The 22,402-nt window shown below is 34.6% G+C and overlaps 1 protein-coding gene and 2 non-coding genes across 3 annotated transcripts in view; all 3 read left to right on the top strand.

The window, feature by feature from the left end:
* LOC147074283 (uncharacterized) overlaps positions 1-22,402 on the top strand; it is a 144,295-nt gene that overhangs the window by 51,325 nt on the left and 70,568 nt on the right. The window contains exons 3-4 of the mRNA XM_085943555.1: positions 594-704; positions 9,041-10,877. Coding sequence (XP_085799681.1) covers positions 643-704; positions 9,041-10,877 — 1,899 coding nt within the window. The 5' untranslated portion in view covers positions 594-642. The remainder of the gene's footprint in view (positions 1-593; positions 705-9,040; positions 10,878-22,402) is intronic.
* Positions 2,425-2,538, top strand: LOC147074286 (U5 spliceosomal RNA). The gene has a single exon (XR_015070327.1). It is a non-coding gene; the product is annotated as a U5 spliceosomal RNA (small nuclear RNA).
* LOC147074285 (U1 spliceosomal RNA) lies at positions 6,651-6,812 on the top strand. Its single transcript, XR_015070328.1, has one exon. It is a non-coding gene; the product is annotated as a U1 spliceosomal RNA (small nuclear RNA).

The following is a 22,402-nucleotide window of genomic DNA, read 5'->3' as shown; positions in this document are numbered from 1 at the left end:
ACTCTACGGTAGAGCTTGAGAAATAATGAATACAATTGATTCTCGTTTCTAGATAATTCTTGTGTAGGTATCTATACATAAATTCAAAAATTAAAAATAAACAGGAATGAAAACTTTAAAAAAAATTAAGGTGACTTAGTTAGATCTATGCGGATTTTTTTGTGTGGTATTCGACGTGAGAAAAATAAATAATAATAAATATATCCCTTGCGTAACCTTTAAATAAAAATATCTCGAGAATCTCGAGAATCTCTAGAAATCAATAAAGCAATCTCGAATTCTCGAAGATGAATTAATTCCCGTACTCTCGAATTTGCGAATCTCGAAAATTGAAAAGAGTCGAAAATGAAACGCTGCAGTGATGTGTTATATTAGACAATTAATCCAATAAAATATTGTCAACAATATGTAAATCTCAATGCGGTCCTGATTAAAAGGGTAAAAAAAGACATTCGTATGCAGAATGCACAATTTATATAAATTGCCTGATTGTATGTATCATAAGTAAACTATGCATACCTACTTCTTAAATAAGCTAAATTTATATGTAGGTGTGGATAATATCTTGATAATCATAATGTTTTTCTTTTCAGGAGTCGTTGTGGTGACAGCGTGGCATGCGGTGCTCGAGGGAGGGGAGGGATGCAGGGATGGGCAGGGGCGGGGGTAGGTGCAGGAGAGGAGAGGCCCCCTACTCTTACCAGGTAATTAACTATATAGGTATTTAATGAGACCGTTTTCAGATTTATCTAAGCCGGCTCTCAAATCAAAACTCGTCAGTGTGCCGAACAAACCTTCCGATAACTGAGATCCAGTGTTGCTTGTGAAGACCGCACACATCTACCTAGCGACAGTCGCGCGTAGCCTTCAAAACGTATAGATATGTGAATGCGGTGATCGGCGAGCCGGTATAGGAATGACCAATTCGTAGGTGTTTTGTATGTGACTTCGACTCGAAGGATGCAACTTGTCGATTGCAACAGCCAGATGTTTTTTTTCAAACGAAACAGTCGCGTTCAACCAATCTGCGGAACTCCATTTGGCAACGTGTGTTTTGTTGTTTGTGTTGAATAACGATGACGTCATATCCACGTATTCGACACGTTTTAGGCGGACGAGTTTTGATGTGAGAGCCGGCTAAATACTGTATTCGACTGGGAAAAAGGCATGTGGGCCTTTTAACCTGTCAGTACCCTCCTTGGGCGCCAACACACCCAAAACGGCTGGTTTGTCATATTGAAAGTATTGTTAACTACCCAATTGAACTTGATATAGGCGGTTTTAGAATTCCATTACGATGGACTTGGAACGAAGTCGATGAAACATAATATATATCGGGTTATAAGTAAACCGTTCAAGCACAAAAAAATGTTTTAAAATTCGTGTTTTTTTTTGTTAAAAAAACATGTTTATGAAAGAATTTCAATATTGACACAAACTCATCCAGTAGGTACACTACCTACATCAATAAAAAACATGGCCCCCATATCCCGAAGTGGACCCAGGCTATAATGTTTGGCGGCCCCCCCCACCTTTCTCTAAGGTTAAAGGCAGTGTTACGCTCTATACTAATACTTTCCAAAATGATATACGAGGTAAAATGAGGGTTAGATAGTTAGCGATTTTATTGATTTTTTTAAAACATATTATGTGCTCAAAAGTAGATACTTACATACTTGAATTATGGAGTTGTTCAATAAAAAGTTGCATCGCACAATCACGTATTTTAAAATGCAATAAAATAATCGGACTTTGTCTTTGCTATTGTCGAATCAGGCACCCAGAGAAGACGCCACTTTACATGACCCCCCAAGCAATTTTTTAATAGATAGGTATGATGTAATATTTTTCACAAACCAATTATTTGCCTTCGCGGGAACTGTTTACACCTTACATTGCAATCGTTTATATACTTACAATTATGATTATAAATCATAATTTATTTATGTTATTAAGTGTGGGATATTTCAGTGAAGGAAAGGAAAGATACCCACCCTGATCCATTTGAAATTTTTAAATACCTATCAAATTACTAATCTTTCAATTTTATAAATTCATTATAAACCCATCACGTGTATAACGTTCTGATTCCTGAAATTTCACAATTCAGGCTCTGTGTGTAGGTATATAAAAATATACTAAGTAAGTAAGTAGGTACTTAATATTATATTATGAAATATTTTTTGTACATAAGTAATTTAATTTGAAGCATTAATAAAATCGAAATGAATTTTTACCTATCAATGTCCTCATCTAGTAAGTAGTTTATAATATTATTATAATTATGTGTAAAATTAATAATTTAGTTATATTATATTTAATTGCCGTTTTAGTTATAAACTTTGCCGCTAGATGACACGTCTTGTAAGTCGCACGCAACACCATAACTGCATTGTATAAATACTTTGGGCGTTGCCACTATCGGTACTCTGGTTTCCTTTCAATACGTATAAATCTTTCGCCTTTTACTAAAGATTTCCGTGGAAGGGAGCACTCAAATGAGTCTATGACCAATTTTTCGAACCCTGCTTGCAGGGACCTTTAATCTGTATTTACAACGAGAATCTACAACCAATGCCGCATACAAAGAATGACGTAATGTAATTATATAAAAATGTTTTTTAAAATAGATATTAAAACTATAAATTAGTCAAATATCTAAACGGTGAAAATTGAAAACTTAATAAACTAAATTTTAATAACAAAAATAAACTAACTATAAAAATAATGTAAGTAATAATAACGTAACCTATGTGACAAATTTACATTTTTTTTACAATTGTAAGTTTATCTTTGACTTAAAAAATCTTTTTTTAATTACTTATATGAAATCTTATTTAGGTATGGTCCCCATATTTAAGCTCGATTTGATTTCAAGTCATACACATTACACATTTATAATATTTAATATAAGTACATCATTTATATTAGAAATTGTAAATTATCAAAAAAAATCTCAAATTGCAAGCTTCGTATTTACGCTTGATTTCAAGTTAGGATTTCAAATTATACACATTTATATTTTTTATAAAAATCGATGTTTTTTTAAAATTGATATAAAAATATTAAAACTATAAATTAGTCAAAAATCTAAACGGTGAAAATTTGAAAACTTAATAAACTAAATTTTAATAATAAATATAACCATAAAAATAATCTAATAATAACGTAACCTATGCAATATGTACCAAATATGTGACAAATTCACATTTTTTTTTATAATTGTAAGTTTGTGAGACTTAAAAAAATATTTTTAATGTTTTCAGATACATATTTATTAATTAATACTAATACTAATAATAGTGTTTTCCGCTATGTTCTCTGTTGGCACCCCCTTAATAAAGGATAACATTTTGAACAAGTATTTTTTGTATTGAAGCACCTAATAGAAATCCAGTAGAAAAATCAACTTCAAAATCGGTGTTAGTAACAAAAGTAACTTATTCCAATACAAAAAGCTTGTATTATTCATAAAACCATCAGTTTTTTCCATATCCATTGTTATGATAAATACACTGAGACAAAAATTATATTTAACATTGTGAAATTACTCTTTCTAAGCAAGTTTCTTTCTAGAAATTTTTGTTTTTTTATTATTCGCTCCTAGACGGATAATATCGACCTGTACAAACAGTACACTTTATAATATAATATAGTGGAGGTTCTATTAATAGCGTTTTGGCGAGTTTATGATTAGGTACCTAATCACAAAGTTTGGTGAATATGCATGGGTAAGGTGACCATTTATTTTTTTCCCATATCATATTAGATTAGGTACCTATTTTATTTATTTATTTGAAGAGTATCGGTATGTTTGAGTAGGCGCATAAAACGCATGATGAGTTCCCACATATTTTTCATAGTACATAATATTATTTATTAATGAAAAGTACATACAGGTATATGAATACATGAAAAATTATCTGGTGTTATATTTTTCCGAAGAACAAAATTCTTGGCAGGATTTTTTCGAATTTACTTTTATAATGAACATTGCTTTAAGGGGACGCTCTACAGAATTGCCCTTGAGAATTGAAAATATGATTTTTTTACATGTGGTCCGGAATTGTTGCTCTACTGGTAATATGCAAAGGTCGCCGACAATGCTTTGGTCTAAAGTAATAATAATGATCTCTTATTTAATTTAAATCATAACACTGTCAAAGTGTATAAAATATGGGGTGACCAAAAAATGATATCTTCTAATATACTTACGTAAATGTTACTAAATTCAATTTGTTAATCAGGTGTTTGGTGGAAAACATTGCAACCAATATGATGGATAGCCACGATATAAACTTAATAATAATATATTAATAACGTTTTAACCTTAAATTGAGTACCTTGGTATCAAAGTGGGACATACGCCACCTCCCACTAAATTCATGTTTTAATTGATTATGATAGTGAAAGTGATGCTCTTTTCAAAAAATCTACTAAAAGTATCAAAAACGGTAGTTTTCATAGAGATTTTTGAGTTTAAAGTTGGTATGTTATATGAAAAACGGTCACTTTTCACACATGTTTGTCAGTCTCCTGTAAAATTTTGTAAATGGCTTATGTCCCACTTTGATACCAAGGTACTCAATTGTCCGAGAGCTAAACATACGAAGGATGTTGAAATACATATCTACCTACATTTTTATTTCATGTGCTATCCAAAAAACATTATTAATGAATAGTATTTATTTTGAATATATAAGACCTATTACATAACTATTAAAAAAAAATAGGTACATATTGTTTAATTCTAATGCATATTTAAAAAATATTAATATAGTGATGTCTGTTTATTATAAAAGAAAGTGACTTTTTATTAAAAGAAATGAAAATATAATTAATTATATTTTCATTTCTTTTAAAATGGAATTCTACCAAGTAAATGCTAACTCAATTAATGACTTTTTATTACTTACCCGATTAGTTTAATTAATTTAGTCTGACACTTTTACAAAGAAGTAACGCAACTTTACTTTTAGTTGGTAGGTACAATAATTATTAATTAATAAAAGCCAATGCAAGAAATAATTTATACTCATAAAAAATGATTATTAACGTGGTCACCCATAGATTTTTTTTTTCAAAGCTAGCGATCGCAGAGAACAAGACAAAAAAAACTGCCGACTTTATCGAATCAATCACCCAGGGCTGTCAAAGACGTCTTACTTGTTTTTATGATAAATTGTTTTTAATTGTGTGCAATTTGGCGGGAAAATATAATATATACAGTTGCTTACCATTCGGTTATCCCATGAGCTGGGTTTTGTTTACTCTTCTGCTGACATACTACAGTTTTATCCGATATTATAAAAGTCACACAGTACAACAGTGTTTAAATCTAATATGTAATTGCACCGGTTTAATTAAAAACTATAACGAAATTAAAATTTTAATGATTTACAGATTTTCCTATGTTATATCAACTTAATAGCAATTTTAATGAGACCAGATACATATTACGATATATCCAAAATACACATCATCAGATAATATGTGAAATATTTTGATAAGCAAAAAAATAAGAACAATACAAAAATAACATAACATAATCAGCTAGTCTTTTCATAATTATTTTAGATGAATGTTGTATGCCGTTTGACGCTTGGAAGTATGTAATTATTCCATCTGTACAGTAAGCTATTTTTAACTTTAAATTTTTTGACAGCCCTGTATTCCGTCGGCCGGCACCAGGCTACGTCGCATATGTTATGTTTGGAGGTAATAATAATAAAAGTAATAATGATATTCATTCGACCGAGAATTGTAAATAATAATTATTGCGTTCCTTAAAATAAATCCCCGATGGTTAGAGGTTTTTGAGGTTAGACTGAATTAAAATGACGTCCTTTCAACGCTGAGATTAGTCTCTGAATGAACTATGAATGACCTTGTTCCTGTTCAGCTCAGTCTTAAGGACATCTACTTTCAACTGTGTTTTCTCACTCGTCCACAGCGTATTCATAAGAGAGAAGATCCTTTCTACTAATGCATTAAAAATATATTCAATAATAATTTAGGTACTTAAGTATATGAAAATTTTTGTGATTCAAATTATTGGCGCGAACGTGTTTGAATAATTCCACCCGACGACTTTCGGTTGAAATATTCCCAGTGTTCCATTCAGACACTGTTTGCGGTGTCATGTAGTTAGAAATAAGTGAATACTCGTCAAATATTTCTGTATCTTGGTCACAAGTTTCTTTCTTTTCGAAACGAGACATTTTGGCGTCCGGAAGCTTTGTTGGGGGACACCGGAACACGCTGCCTGAAAACGGAACGTCCGGTCAATGTATGGGACATAATAGGTAGCTACATACCTACTTATGTATTCATTTCAAATAAAAAATATCTGGGGAGAAAAAAATAGATACTTACCTAAGTACGTACTTACCCACAACTTTATTAGTTTGATTTTTTTCAATTTTTCGACAGTAGGTATTTACTAATATTATATTTTAAGTATAAAAATATTCCGGGTTATGTACCTACCTACCTACCAACTTTTGAAAGGGAAAAAAATATTAGAGTGAAAAAAGTTTATTTTTGTTTTAAAAAATTATCGCTAGATGGCACTGTTGTCGATATATTTAAATTCACACACGTAACGCTGACACCAAACCATAAAAACCACAGCAATCGCATTTACAAGCATACTTACCTGGCGTAGGGGACACCGTGATCATAAAGGCGGTTCCCCCAGGGCGAGGCTGTTCCATTGCACTTCGGTTGGGCTGACCCTTGCGATTATCCCTAATGCGGATAACTCGGGCGCGTAATTTTTGGTAGTCGGGACTGCGTACGCGCTGTCCCGGATTTAAACTAACTTTACTTCGTTGACAATAATATTATAATATAATAATTGTCGCTTGGGCAGACAATGAGTATAGAAGAGAAAACAGACACTTCCGAGTCCGACAAATTCTATAATTTTCATTTTAAACCTAAGTAAAGGTCTTTATTCAGTGTTATCATCTTTTTCTTTGCTGATTATAGTACAAAGGCATAAAAATTATAGTATTTCTGGAACAGGAACATTTTTCGTCTTGAATCCTTTAAAAATATAGTATTTTGGTATATTTGGCGTAAATAGTATTTTACATTTTTCGCAGAATTAAAATTATAGTATATTGTACTATAATTATAGTACAGTTGGCATCACTGTCTTTATTAGCCCTTTTTTATGTTTGTCAATTTTCTTGTAACGTATGTATGACAAAATTTTGGTACTTTTTGCCGATAAACAAAATTATAGTATTTTGATTTTGTGCGTACTGCCCAGTGCCCATGGCACAGGGCACAGACATAGCTCTGGCCCGGTGTGAGAGTCGCCAGCAGTGATGCCAGCCGTACTATAATTATAGTACAATACTATAGTTTTGATTTCGCGAAAAATGTAAAATACTATAATTTTATGCCAAATATACCATAATACTATAATTTTAAAGAATTCAGGACAAAAAATGTTCCTGTACTATATATTTTTCAGAATTACTATAATTTTTACGCCTTTGTACTATAATCAGCATAGAAAAATATGGCAACACTGGTCGCCAGATAAGTGAGAAACGCACATTAAAAATTTGCTCTAATTGTAAAAAAAAAATACTTCACTAATAAATATTAAGGTTTTCAAATAATATATGGTAATGCGATACGATTTTAGATTATTAATTGTGTGTCGATACTCGACAACTCCATAATTCAAGTAAGTAGACGTTTTCAAAAATACAAAGAAATCGCTAAATTACACTTAAAACCCATAATTTTACCTCAAACACCATTTGGAAAATGCTTATATAGCGTCACATTGCCGTTAACCTTAGCGATAGGTAGGGGGCCCCGCCAAGTTTCTAGCCTGGGGGGCCGTTTCAGGATGTGGGGGCCATTGTACTACCTATACCATTTTATTATCGTATATAGTACGCGGACGAAAATTATAGTACGATTGGCAACACTGCTTTGACACTCTTTTCAGTGTTTACAACTGTAGGTAGGTACTATAATTTTACGCGATAATGCAAAAATACCTACTATAATTTTGGAGAATTCAATACGAAAAATGTTCATTTATTTACTGGTTTTTCAGAAAAAAAAATTTTACACCTTTGTACTAATTGGCATTGAAAAATGGCTGCTACACATTAATGTAACTAGATTAGTTTTATTACATCAAATTTAATATAAGGTGAATACTCCCCACCTACCAAATCCATCTAGCGGAAAAATACAAAGCTTGCATTTAGAGACAATTTTTGATAATTCACATTTTCAAATGTTTTACTTAATAAATACGTACTTATACCAAATCATTAAAAAGAAAAATATTTTTATTTGAAGTCAAAGATAAACTTACGATATTTAAAAAATATTACGTCGCATCTTAGTTATGGTCATGCTTATTATTAAAATTTAGTTTATTAAATTTTATCTAAATTTAGTGAATAAAAATATTTTTGACTTATTCATAGATTTTTATACTAACTTAAGTACTTATTTAAAAAAAAACCATTTAGTTTAGTGATGTGTATAACTTAAAATCCTTTGTATTTATTTCTAATCAAACTTTATTAGGGCCACACGATTTAAACGTAAACGATTTCATGTTATATGCTAAACTTTAATAATAATCATGACTATTATTCTATTCATTCTATATAGCATTCTATGCTTATCGACCGCTAAAGTGATAAAGTGATAAATATTATCAAACTTAGGGTAGGTTTGTATCAAAATATCGCACTTATTGCAACAATAAAAACCAGCTTCGTGTAATTGTTACAATAAGTGCTAATATTTTGATACAAACCTACCCTAAGTTTGATACTATTTGTCAATTTAGTGTTCGATAAGTATAGAATAGACCCACATAAATACATTATTAATAATAAAATATATTCAAAAAAACCCCTTTATGGAGTACTAATTCCTGTCAATTTTATTGAAAAGGAAAATTTTTCGAGAATCATGATACAATGATAAATTCCAATGAAAAAATACCATCTCTTCTAAGTGATATTAATGTTACTATTTTTAATTTCAGAATAAATCCAATCTACTCAGAAGCAGAAGACGCTGTTGCTGGGAGGTCGAAAGCATCATCATCAGGATATGGAAGTCAGAGAGGCTCCGGTGGAGGATCAGTGAGCATCCGCTCCCCACCTCTGCCAAGCACCAGTACTCCGTTACGACAAGACTCCGACCTTCCACCACCAGTCTGGCCCTTCGACTTCAACGAAGACCCTTACGGCATATACTCCACTTACCAGAAGAAATACTTCGCTAGATTCGGAAATAAATTACCATCCGAAGGGAACGGCTACAGGACGACTGGTGATCGACTATCATTTAAGAATGAAGTCTTATTTGGACACGACAATCTTTTGGGAAGAAGATTAAGCTATTCAAGTTCCAAAGACCAGGGATTTAATGACTATTATATGTCTTCAAGAGATAGCATTTATTCAGATGTTGACTACAACAATACAAGAAGAAGTGGGGTTGGAAGAAGAGGAGGAAGGAGAGTAAGTAGATTCTTGAGCAGAGAGAGATTATACCACCCCGGTGGTAGTGTCCGTGGAGTTAGAGATGTTCAGCTAGTAAACGATTACTTTTTGACCAAAAGAAATACACATCTTTTAACTCATCATGATAATTATATCAAAGGAAATTTTAATAAAAGGATTCATGAACATGCTGATATTGAAGAGTTGTCAACGAAGCATGATTATCCGAATGTAAAAGAGAAACAAAAGTCGACGAATCATCCAAATAATGGACGAGAACACCTTCGGAAAAATGAAAGTATTAAAAGTGGAAACAAAGAAGTCAGTTTTGTTTCAAAAGAATTTGACTATTTAACGAAATACAGTGGAAGTTTGAGTGATCGGTATTTGACAAAAGATAAAACTTATCTTGAAAAATCAAATAAAGGAAGTTATAGTCACAGTGATAGTTCGGGTAGCTCGCGAAATAAAGATACGGCGCATCTAATTGGAGAGAGTTACATGAAGGGAGGACAAATCCATGAAGTGTTTGATGGTAAAAGTATAAAAACAGATCAATCAGTCAGTGACTCTCGTAGATTAAGCAGAGCAGATAAACAAAGTGTAGATAACGTTGTTGATTCCGAGAGAGAACCAGCAAATTATTATGACTCTTTGCAAGACGATCCCTTTTTGCTGTACTCTCAATTTATAAAACAAGAAGAAGATAAATTAAACTCGAGTTCGGTAAGGGATGATTTGAAACAAAAACTAAAAACAGAAAAACGACAATCGATACAAAGTGAAAATAAATACGAATTTATATCCGAATCTGGTGGTAGTAAGAGAAGTGAAAGTATCAAATCACGTGTAAAAACAAACAGTGCAAAACATGATAAAAATCAAAAAGTTTTAGATGAATCCGGAGTTGCATATTCAACTATCGATGAACTACGTGTTAATTTAGACGTAAGTGGTGATAAAGAAATTAAAATCAGTGACGACAGAAATCAAGGTGAGGCTTCAGATATTGTGCAAGATAGTCCAAGCTTGAATTTGGAGAGAGAAGACTATCTTCGTTCATTGCTGGAAGACGTGGCAGTAGCATTAGAAGAAGCTTTAGCCAGGAAATACGGATCTCAAGGCGGGATACTCCAAGAAGCCAGAGAACGCGTAGCTCTTGGGTTGGTTGCTTTGAGGAAAGCTGGGCCTGCTGAATTACGAGCATTGTCGGCTTCTCTATCCAGGGCGCCAGCAACTGCTACCGTACCGCTTACTCTGCATCATCAGCCTGCCAGGGCGCCAAGTCCTCATTCGAGGAAGCCCAGCCTGTGGCAGCATTATTACATGCGGGCGCATTCGATTCATTCACTGGATTCCATACAATCACAACAAGTAAGTGGAAATAATTACTTTGAAGTGTTTGAAATTCATGATGAACTGAGAATTAGGTACCTACCTATATATATATAGATAATAGTAAAAACATATTCGTTTATCTAGAAAATATCTAAAATTATGTCATTAAACCATACATTATTTTAGATATGTTATTCTTTTTTCTTTCTTTCGACCATGTCCGATCCTAATAGGATTATAATATGGGCCTCCATAGAGTAAAGGTTTGTATTAACAGATTTCGTTTTTACGAGAAATGGATGTCAGCCACTTGCTCAACCTATTAGGTCCATATCCTGACAGACACAAATTGAAAAACAATATGTGTACTTGCCAGACCCAGGATTCGAACCTGGGACCCACGGCGTGATAGTCCAACGCTTAAGCCGCGCGGCCACCGAGGGTGTAGATATGTAATAGATAGAAGAATATTTTTATCGATATATTTTGGCATAGTTGGCATTATTGAATTTAAAAGAAAAAACTAACCAACACTCTCTGTAATATGTATTTTTAATTCAACGAAAACAAATAAGTATGACTGACAAAGTTTAGTTTGAACTATTTATGTCGAATCTTAACTGCCTACCTCCACCCCTCGCCACTGAAATGCTTGCAGAGTTGCCAACTTAACGTTTTTATCGCCAGATCTAGCATTTTTAGATAGGCGTCTAGCTTTCAAAAATGCATCTAGCTCTAGGCATTTTTATTAGCGTTTTGTGATGCCTTCAACCGCTTCAAATATGTTGAAAATAAGCTAGATATTTAGTTCATTTATTTTCTTGCACATCAAAAATCTGACCATTTGATAATAGGGGCAAATGAAGGTAAGTCGGTACTTAAGGCTGTACCTCAGTTGAGGCATGGTCTAAAAAGATCGTGGCTAGGCGATGCGCGGATTGCGGGTCGCGGGTGCAAAAGACGCATGCCGAACGAAATATAATTTGTCATATAAATCCAACATGCTTCCATTTAATGTTCTGTTATTGAGTCCCACCTGTTGGAAAACTGTCCAATCTCGCAAAGACAATTTGGGTTTAGACCCGGAAAGTCCACCGAGGATGCGATTCGCTTTGTGATCAATTCTGTGGAGAGCTCTGGCAAGGACCTCGTTGCCGGGATTTTTCTCGACATCGCGGGCGCGTTTGATACTGCGTGGTGGCCCTTGGTTCTGGCAAAGCTTCGGCTGAGACAGATCCCCGGGGACCTCTTTGCCTTGGTTCAAAGCTACTTCAGCAATAGGGAGATAACCTACGACTCCGGCCCCAGCCTGATTCACAGGAGGACCACCATGGGGTGTCTGTGGACCGCCTCCCCCAAGGGGCGGCACACTTACCATTTTTTTCTAGACGTATTCTGCAGGCACCAAACTAGAAGACTCCAACCTTCGCACTGGATTAGCCAGTTCCTCACCGGCCATGGCAACTTCGCCGCCAGACTCCACGAGTTTGGCTTGATAGTAGATGGGCCGGGTTGTACCTGCGGGCATGACCACCAAGATGTTGAACACATCCTCTGGGATTACCCGCTTATGGAATTCGAACGTGCGGAGCTGTTTGCCAGGGTCCGTCCTCACACGGGCCCAATTGGTCATGGAGATCTGGTAGCAACCGAGGCCATCTTTGCGGCATTTGAGAAATTTGCAGCGTCGTATGGGGAGCGGGATAGTCCCGACTCTTCTGTAGACTCATCCATTTCAATTCGTGACACTCAGTATGCGGGTACACAAAGCGCTTAACGTCAGCGGACAGCAGAGCCAGTCCAAAAAACAAAAATTGTCTTATTTAACTTTCTTCTTTAAGCAATACGGTGCATGGTTGCAGCATCAGTCCCGTGCGGCTCCGTCTCGGGACGGAATGAGCACTTAAAATCACTTCTTTCAGACACGTTTAAAGCGTCATAGAAAGCGGCCGTGCATATCCACGGTTGTGCATATATGACGGGTGGTGGTGGGCACTTTAACGTATGTTCTATTAGTAACAATAATAATATATTCATTGACATGTTTTATTTTTAAAGTAAATGGGTAACGTTTTTAGTCATCTTTACACGATTTATGAATTAATACCTCCGTCGCCATTACGAAACAAATTGACGTATTCACACTTCGACGTTCGGTCTCCGAGTGCCAACGAGTCCAAAATTTCGTCGCGCCTATAGTTGAAAATTATTTGCCGTTTCACTGAAGTATCGCTTTGAAAGGAAACAGCAGAATGAAATAATATGAGCATTATTGGCGTTATAGTGATGATAATATAATGGTATCAGATATTATAATTTAATGTGTGCTTAAGCATGTGGCATTGGATTGACGATTATCGGAGATTCGACTCTCTTGTACCTAGTACCTAATTATTACTTATTACTATTAGATAAATAAATTATTTTTTGTCAATTTTGAAATGAGTTTCTGGGAAAACGTGGTGTGATTTTTACATCGTATAATGGGTAGGTACTTTTTTCGACAGGCAAAACAAGTATTGAAACTTTATTTTCACAAAATCTAGCGTTTTATCCTGCCAAACAGTGACGTCCCTAGATAAAATGCCGCCCCTAGGCTACGCCAAAATGCCGCCTCGTTTTTCATCATCCTTGCATCAGTCAAATATCTAAGAAATGTGTTGTAAGGACTAAGGATACATTACTAACAAAATATCAGAGTAATTATTCGCAAATCTGCACGTGTTGTTTCTGGTCACCAAGGACGTCGAAGGGTAACGGAAGTAAACTAGATATCGCGAACCCGACAAAACCAGTGAGGGAATTTTTTTAATGGAAAGATATTTTCGTTATTACTAAGTTTAGGTAGCTATTTCTATATATTCAAAATGATTTTCTTCGATTTGCCGCCCTTCGAGTAACTGCCGCCCCCAAGCGACGCTCAATCTGCCTACCCCCACGGGACGTCACTGCTGCCAAATAGCTATTTTCGTACCCCGCCTAGCAAGTTTTGTCAACGACAATTGGCAACACTATATGCATGGTCTTGTATTCGAATCGTTTCTACCAGAGAACTCAGAAATAATGGGAACTGAAATACCTAACGGGTAAGGAGAAGCAGGCAACCGATCTCGAGTAAGGAAGAACGCGAGATAAATCAAGAATACGTCATACATCGAACACTGGCAACTGCTCTCGGTTTATGCGTTGACACTCATTTAATATTGGTGTATTACACACACTATTTAACGTATATAATGCGTGATTCACTTTCGTAGGACACTCACATATTCAAAACCCTGCGTCAAAAGTTACTATATTGGTATATATTATTTATACTATAATACAGCCTATCGGAATTCTATTTGTTATCAGCTGCTCAATGGTTTCTATGTATACCGACCTGCCAGAGTGAATTAAACATTCTGACTAAAAGCAATGTGCAATAATAAATAATTCGATTCGACATGATTAGATTACGAAATTTTACCGACTGTATTTTTAACTTATTATTTTTGTAAGAAGTGCACGAAAAAAGATTTGAATTGTGCTATGACCTTCAGCTGTATAAAGCGAATGACGAAAGTCGTGTCCGAGGGATTATATTATTATGTTATTTATTTAATACCGCTTGTGTAATATCATTTGTGTATGAGAGCCTGAGAGGTCACTTTCTTTTTTCGCATTTTGTCTGAGCGGTACTTAGCTGCTTGCGAACACTCGTGCGTGGTTCACTTAGCGACATTTCGCTATTACAAAATATGCCAGATAACACAGCGTTAACTGTAGTGTTATGTTTTCGGCAAAGGAAATCCTTACCAACGGGCCGTGATCCTCAGTGACGTCCCGTGGGGGTAGGCAGATTGAGCGTCGCTTGGGGGCGGCAGTTACTCGAAGGGCGGCAAATCGAGGAGAATCATTAGTAGAACCCATACTTAGTAATAACGGAAATATCTTTCCATTAAAAAAATCAGCTCACTGGTTGAAACCAAAATATATATTTTAATTAGATAAGTACTATACAATTTTCAACAGGACTTTATTTTTTTGTCGGGTTCGCGATGTCTAGTTTACTTCCGATGTCCTTGGACGTCACGTTCTTCACAGTCACTCGCGAGTTACGGAAGTTGTCAGGTGTATTTTTTAATGTACCTATCTGAAACCGTAGACTCGCAATATTGATTATTGAAGTAGTAGAAGTAGTATATAGAAATAGGTACATATCTAAACTTAGTAATAACGGAAGTATCTTTCCATTAAAAGATTGAGCTAACTGGTAGGAAACAAAATGTATTAACACAATGCTTACGGGCCCTTTTAATTAATTTTGTAATTAACGTGTTAATTTGTATTTGAAAAGTAATTAGCAAAAACACAATTTTGTGCGGCCCGTAAGCTATGGTATAAAAGGTTTACCGGGCCTGTATTTTTTGTCGGGTTCTCAATGTCTAGTTTACTTCCGTTGTCCTTGGACGTCACATCCTCGATGACTATAAATTACACGTGCATATTTGCGAATTACATTTGAATTATAGGTAGGTACATACTGACCTAATTAATTTATCCAAATATTTTTGCCAGTCATTCGTGAATTTTGAAAGATGTCAGGTGTATATTTAAATGTATCTGAAATCGTGGACACGCAATATTATATATTGAAGTATGGCATTTAAATAAGATGTAAGTAGTGGTAGGTATATATTTTGTTAGTAATGTATCCGTACAACACATTTCTTAGATATTGGAGTCATGAAAGGATGATAAAAAATAATGTATAAAAATGGGGCGGCATTTTGGCGCTGCTTAGGGGCGGCATTTTGTCTAGGGACGTCACTGCTGATCCTTCACATGGTCCAGTGGAAGGTGTATGTCAGTAATAAGACTCAGATGGATGTTAGTCGGGTCTCACATCTAAACTCGCCCGTGTGCTGCACAGCCATAAATCATACCTTCCGAGAGATCCAGTGTTGCTTGTGAAGACGGCGCACATCTACCTAGCGACAGTCGCGCGTAGCCTTCGAAACGTATAGATATTTGAATGCGGCGATCGGCGAGCCGGTATAGGAATGACCGATTCGTAGGTGTTTTTACGCGACTTCGACTCTTCGACTCGGACTGCGACTTGTCGATTGCAAAAGCAGATGGTTTTTTCAAACGATACAGTCTCATTCGACCAATCTGTGGAGCTCCATTTAGCAACGTGTGTTTTGTGAATAACGATGACGTCACATCGACGTATTTGACACGTTGTAGGCGGACGAGTTTTGATGTGAGATCCGGCTTAATCTTAAGTGATGCTTATTCGTCATAGTCTCAAACTACAGTTACATGTTGTAAATAAAAGGAAAAGAAGTCAGGAGAGTTCGATCCGCAGTGAAACAACTCGGAGAGTAGAGCTTTAAACAAGTTGAATGGCTCGAGTTGAATGATATTAGAAATGTAGAATCATATTCAATAGCTATCTCAAAAACAGTGAAAATCAAGTTATCTAGTTGCAGTATTGATGTGACGAGTTATCAGAACGAAATACAAGCGTATTCTTGAAACGTGTTTAAGTTTATCCCCAGGGGTCGAAATGGACCGGAGCGCCGTTCCGGTTCATGGAATCCCCAAAATTATCGCTCCGTCTCGTGGAAAAATTAATTTAACCATTTACGCATCTATTCTATACACAAGGCTGCTATCGGCGGCTATCGTGGGTTGTTTATCATATTTATGTATTGAGGAGGTTAATTGTTACAATAAGTTAACCGTCTGAACTGCAAAAGGTGCTTTGTTTTAAAATCAACCCTCTTGGGTGTGTTAACTTTTAAAGCAAGATAGATAGTTTTGACAGTTTAGACGGCTTACTTATTGTAACAATTATAATACCTCAATACATAATTATGATAAACTACCCTTGATAGCCGCCAATAGCAGCCTTGTGCATATAATAGATGCGCTGAGCTAGATAAGCCATATAATAAAAAAAATATCAAATTTGTTTTTATAAAATATACCTACAAACAATTTTATCAGATAACCATGTTAATATTTACGCAAAGTATTGAGCGCTCCGGTTCGTAAAATTTTCCATTTCGAGCGCTGAATTATCCCATATTCCACCACACACGAGATCGGTTGCCTGTTACTCCACACCCGTTAGGTATTTCAGTTCCCATTATTTCCGAGTTCCCTATAAATAACGTTACAAATTAATTGATATAAATAATTTAAATATACTCATAACTAGGTGTTTATAAATATTGTTATGGTAATTCTATCGGCATGCTTAATGCAGTTAAGTGGACAATAAGTGCCTATGCGAATACTGAATGCAGCTATAGGCGGAAGGAAAATGTTATTAAATTAATATTGTAAACGGTTAAGTCACCACAAAAACCGGAACACGATTTCAAGTAAATACTAGGTTGTTATCGAAGTAACTATAGGATAGTTTAATACTAGAGTGACAATGCATTTAAAATGTAAATTTGTTATTATTATTTTATTAATGGATCTTATCGTCAGCAGTTGGGAATGCTAATAAAGTAATATTTAACAATAATAAATTATAAATCAAGTCCAATCTTCGTAAAATTCGAAATTGAAATTTGTTTCAGTAGCTAGATAAAACAAATTTCTATGTTGTGTGTTAATATCACAATCGTAGCTCTACAATTTTCGGCATAAATGACAATACTATTATTGATAAGACATCATGTCCATTTTGACAGTTCCTTCAGCAGTATAAAGAGGTATTTGCAAACATTACTTTGCTAATAATATTAAGGGAATCCTTATGCAATCAGAGAACCTTGCGGAAAAATACGAAGCTTGGAATTTGAGATTTTTTTTGATAATTTACAATTTCAACTGTATTAATTAATAAATATGTATCTGAAAACATTAAAAAGTTTTTTTTTAAGCCAAAGATAAACTTACAATTATTGTAAAAAAATGTGAATTTGTCACATATTTATGTCATAAGTTACATTATTATTACATTATTTTATGGTCATGTTAATTATTAAAATTTAGTTTATTAAGTTTTCTATTTTTTCTCTTGTAGATTTTTGACTAATTCATCGTTTTAATATTTTTTTATATTTATTTTAAAAAACATCGATTTTTATAAAAATATAAATGTGTATAACTTGAAATCCTTTAATCGAGCTTAAATATTGGGACCATACCTAAATAAGATTTCATGATTTTTTCTAGTGTGTATATGCATGAGATGTTTTCAAATTATATAAGTAGGTATATACAATATATAGAATGTTACATTCGTTGAGAAAAAAATGTTTATCAAGTTATTTTATGCGTCCAAATCGTGTTCAATACTTAACTCGTAATAATATCAATTTAAAAAAAATCCTTTCACTAAATAAACAACCATTTTCATTCCTATGCAAGGCATGTAAGCCTTACGAATTTGCAGCATCATCTTTAACAAGGAATGGTGTTACCCATGGCCCCACATCCTGAAGCGGGCCCTTAGGCCAGGATATTTGCCGGCCCCTCTACCTATCACCAAGGTTAAGGGCATTATGATGTTCTACATCAGTGTTCCCCAAATGGTATTCCGTGTATTTAGCGATTTTCTATATTTTTAAATAAACCCCTTGATTATTGAATTATTGAGTTCATAATAATATGATAACGGTAGTCGGTATCATATTATTATGAACCACTGGTCGCGACTCGACACTTAACTCCTCGATATTGGATAAATTGCCATTTTTATTATTCAGCAAACACTAAAAATAATTATAATGTCAAATGTGAAATGAAATGATACACATGTGAATTATCACGTAGATATTATATCAATCATCAGATAACATCAAATTGTATTGCACAACTACATAAAATAGCGCGCAGGCGGGTTTTTTATAGTATAACAAATTCTGGTGTGTGTCAGGAGCCATATCCTGTCCCGTGTCCGGAAACTTGCACGAATGCAGTTCGCCTTATCACATTTCACCGTGAAATCTTGTATCGGAAATATATGGCCACATATTAAAAGACCGTCCAACCCTTACAGTGGTATGCATATAACAGCAAACTGCATTCAAGCTATGTACTGCAAATTTGCATGCATAAACCTAAATGTATCTGACGAATAGTGACGTCACGTCGCCGACGTAATACGCGTCATGCCATGGGTAATGTTACCTAATTTTAAATTTAAATTTCCCGAAAATTAATTTAAAATTTTGAAATTGTGAATCGGTGTAAAAATGTGCAAACGGTACCATATAAATATAATAATTATAAATAAATAATTATCATGAACTTTAAATAATTTATTTGTTATAAAATCATATTTATTTTATACTTCATAATGCACGAAATGATCAAAATATACCCAGTAAATATTTCCATAATATGGCAATACAGCTTCACGGATCATTGTCAATATTTACAAACACCTCAATTGACCCACGATCTCGATCATTTTTACAAGCTTAGCATCATTTTCATTTTCATTTTTTAGCATCATCATGAACCCTATTGTGACACAACGACGACGGGCAGTTAACTTCACGCAAGATGAAAAGGAACTATTAGTTAGCTGTGCCGATAGGGAAACATTGATAATAAATTCGCGGATAACAAATGCGTTCAGCAACGCGCGAAAACGTGTCGCCTGGGCTAGGATAACAGTCGAATTCAATAGGCGAAGCCAAGGAATAACAAATGTCCATATCTCTGATGTATCTTTTTTGCAGTCGCAAGCGTCTCCTCCTTTCTGTTTCACACACATTTTCGCAATAATTTATAAAACCTACGAAGGTTTCAAGCCTCCTACTAAACGCTTGTTGTGATGAAGTCATTGTGTATTAAAGTGACACTGACAGCTCGCGCAGATCGCCGCCATTTTAAGTTTGGTGCGCATTCCTGTGCGCATCTCGTGACGTATGCATTTTTTATAGTTTCCTTAATCGGTCGATAAACGGCTTACTACGTTGAACGCGGTTCAAATGTATATAAATACGGCAGTTAGACTATAGATACATCTAGACGCCACCCGTTGCATTGCTAAATGAAGCCGCGTGCCTTGCGTTTGGTTTGTGGGCGAGCGAACGCATTCGTCTACAAATCTTCGAGACCATAGACCATTTCGCTAGTGCTCGCACTAGACGCTCAGAATTAAAATATAATTTTCTATTTTTTTTACGTTATATAGTATTTTTAAGCGGTCAAAATGCAAGCATTAGATAGCGATATCCATAATTTAAGTTATTTTAAAGAAACACTAGGTCACTGATATTAAAATATATAATAATATACAAATAAATTATCACGAACATGTATCAACTTACCTATGAAACGTAATACCATCTTCTTGCTTATCAGTACGGCTACCACATTTTAAGACAACACACAAAACCATCTTTTCTACTTAATTAACTAAAAATATTTACCACTGACTTTATGTTTAACACAAAAATAGCAATTTTAGCAATACGAGCTCGCAGGTTATCGACGCTATGTGAAGCGTTTCGCCCGGATTTGCCGGCGATGCTTTTGGAAACTAGCTCACATATATGTAGACCTTTTATCTTCCTCCAGCGCGTGTCGCAGAGATTGTAAGGGTGCCGAATACTTTCTCACTCGCACTCATGCATCGTTTTTGTTCAGGCTTTGGTCCAACCTATTTGGGTCGTATAGTACTGACATAAAATTCATGTCTAAATAAAACACGGTTCTAGTCGGTTTACACTTTACAGAAAGCTTATTGAAAATAGCCGATATACTGGATTATTTGTTAGGTTGGGTAAGGTTTTCATTCTTGAATTCATGAATTTTGCCAAAATCAGCTATTAAAATTGAATTAATGTTCATATTGAATCTAATAAAATAGGAGACCGTATAGTATACGGTATCCTCTTTCCGATAAGAAAGCTCACGGCGAACTGTGCCACGTTGAAATGTTTTACGTACAATTTACATGTAACCGTGGGGGCCATGGTGTTATCCATTCGTCTAAGACAGTGGTCGGCAAACTCATTAGTCAACAGAGCCAAATATCAACAGTACAACGATTAAGATTTCTTTTGAGAGCCAAATTTTTTAAACTTAAACTATATAGGTAGGTACACTGTAATAATGGCCTTGCATCTCCTTGAAAAGTCAAGTTTGTATATTGTTGTTTTTAATTTTAGGAACGATTCCAGGTTTTCATCAATAAGACGACTTCTCAATTTACTTTTGATAAGGTTCATGCTTGAAAAGGATTGTTCGCCTGGATATGTAGAACCGAAAAGGGAAAGAACAGCGGACGCTATTTTTTTTCACTGATCATATCGAGTCGAGAATACTATTCCAGGTGTTAAAAATTATCATGTCTTCCTTCTCCAGATCTTTCAAATATCAGAATTATTTTCTTGGTGATGTTTCAGCAGGCTTAGGGAGTAAATCGAAGATTCTCTTTCGAAATCTTGAGCAAAGAGGGATAATTTGTTTTCGAACGAAATAATTTCTTCTAACATCAAAAAAATTGTGTTTCCTTTCTCCTGCAGTTTACGATTAAGCTGATTTTGATTAGACGTAACGTCTACCATGAAATATTTTTTTTGGATCAACTGATGGTCCGTTATATTTTCTGGATAGTGAACACCCTTATCAAAGAGAAATGCTTTAATTTCTGTTAATAAGGAACTGTTTTAGCCCGTATGTGGTCATTTGTGGCAGAGCCAAATTCAATGGGCCAAAGAGCCACGGTTTGCCGACCACTGGTCTAAGACATTTGATCTTTACGCTGGAATAAACAGACATTGAATTTCATATCAAGACATTTAACCGTGCGTACAATGTACGTGTAAATAACAAACGTATAAACGTTAAAAACCAACACCGACCGAAAAATAATAAGTAAGTAATGGCATTACAAACCAATAATTGAATATTTACATTTTTTTTTCGCTACAGAGTACCCACCTTTACAACCATTTTAAATGATTCTAATTTTGATAATAGTCAAAAACTTTGGGAATTATTGGTCTATCGGAATTTATATTATCATCTTTTTTTGTGGAATTGTACCACGTACGAGTAAACACTAACTCAATAAATAAATAAATACTTGTTTATGCAAAATTCTCAAATAAAGACTAGGTAATTGTTTTTTTTTAAATTTTATTAGTTGTTATAACTGGTTTTTGTTGGTATTGTATAATATTATTTTAACAGATCTACCTACCTACATAATAATTTAATAATTTTTTTCTATTTAATTAAAAACACAAATAATATTAATAGTATCAAAAATATAACATTTACCTACCAGAATATATTATGTATATTGTTACAAACAATCTTTTCGCTTGAAAATACTGGTTATGGGTTAAATTCCTCTTCAAAATATGAATTCAAATGATTTCCAATACATATTGCATGGCCCCCATATTCTGAAGCGGGCCCCCCAGGCCAGTATCTTTGGTAGGCCCCCTACCTATCACTAAGATTAAGGCAGTATGGCGCTCTACAGTAACGTTTTCCAAATGGTGTTCGAGGTAAAATTACGAGTATTTAGTATATTTTTTAGCGATCTTTAGTATTTTTCAATACGTTCACTTGAATTATTGAATTGT

The sequence above is a fragment of the Rhyacophila brunnea genome, unplaced genomic scaffold, assembly GCF_057557595.1.
Source record: "Rhyacophila brunnea isolate RB1 unplaced genomic scaffold, BYU_Rbru_1.0 scaffold_16, whole genome shotgun sequence".
Classification (NCBI taxonomy): Eukaryota; Metazoa; Arthropoda; class Insecta; order Trichoptera; family Rhyacophilidae; genus Rhyacophila; species Rhyacophila brunnea.
The sequence above is the reverse complement of the archived record's forward strand: the minus strand, read 5'-3'. Positions and strand labels throughout refer to the sequence as shown.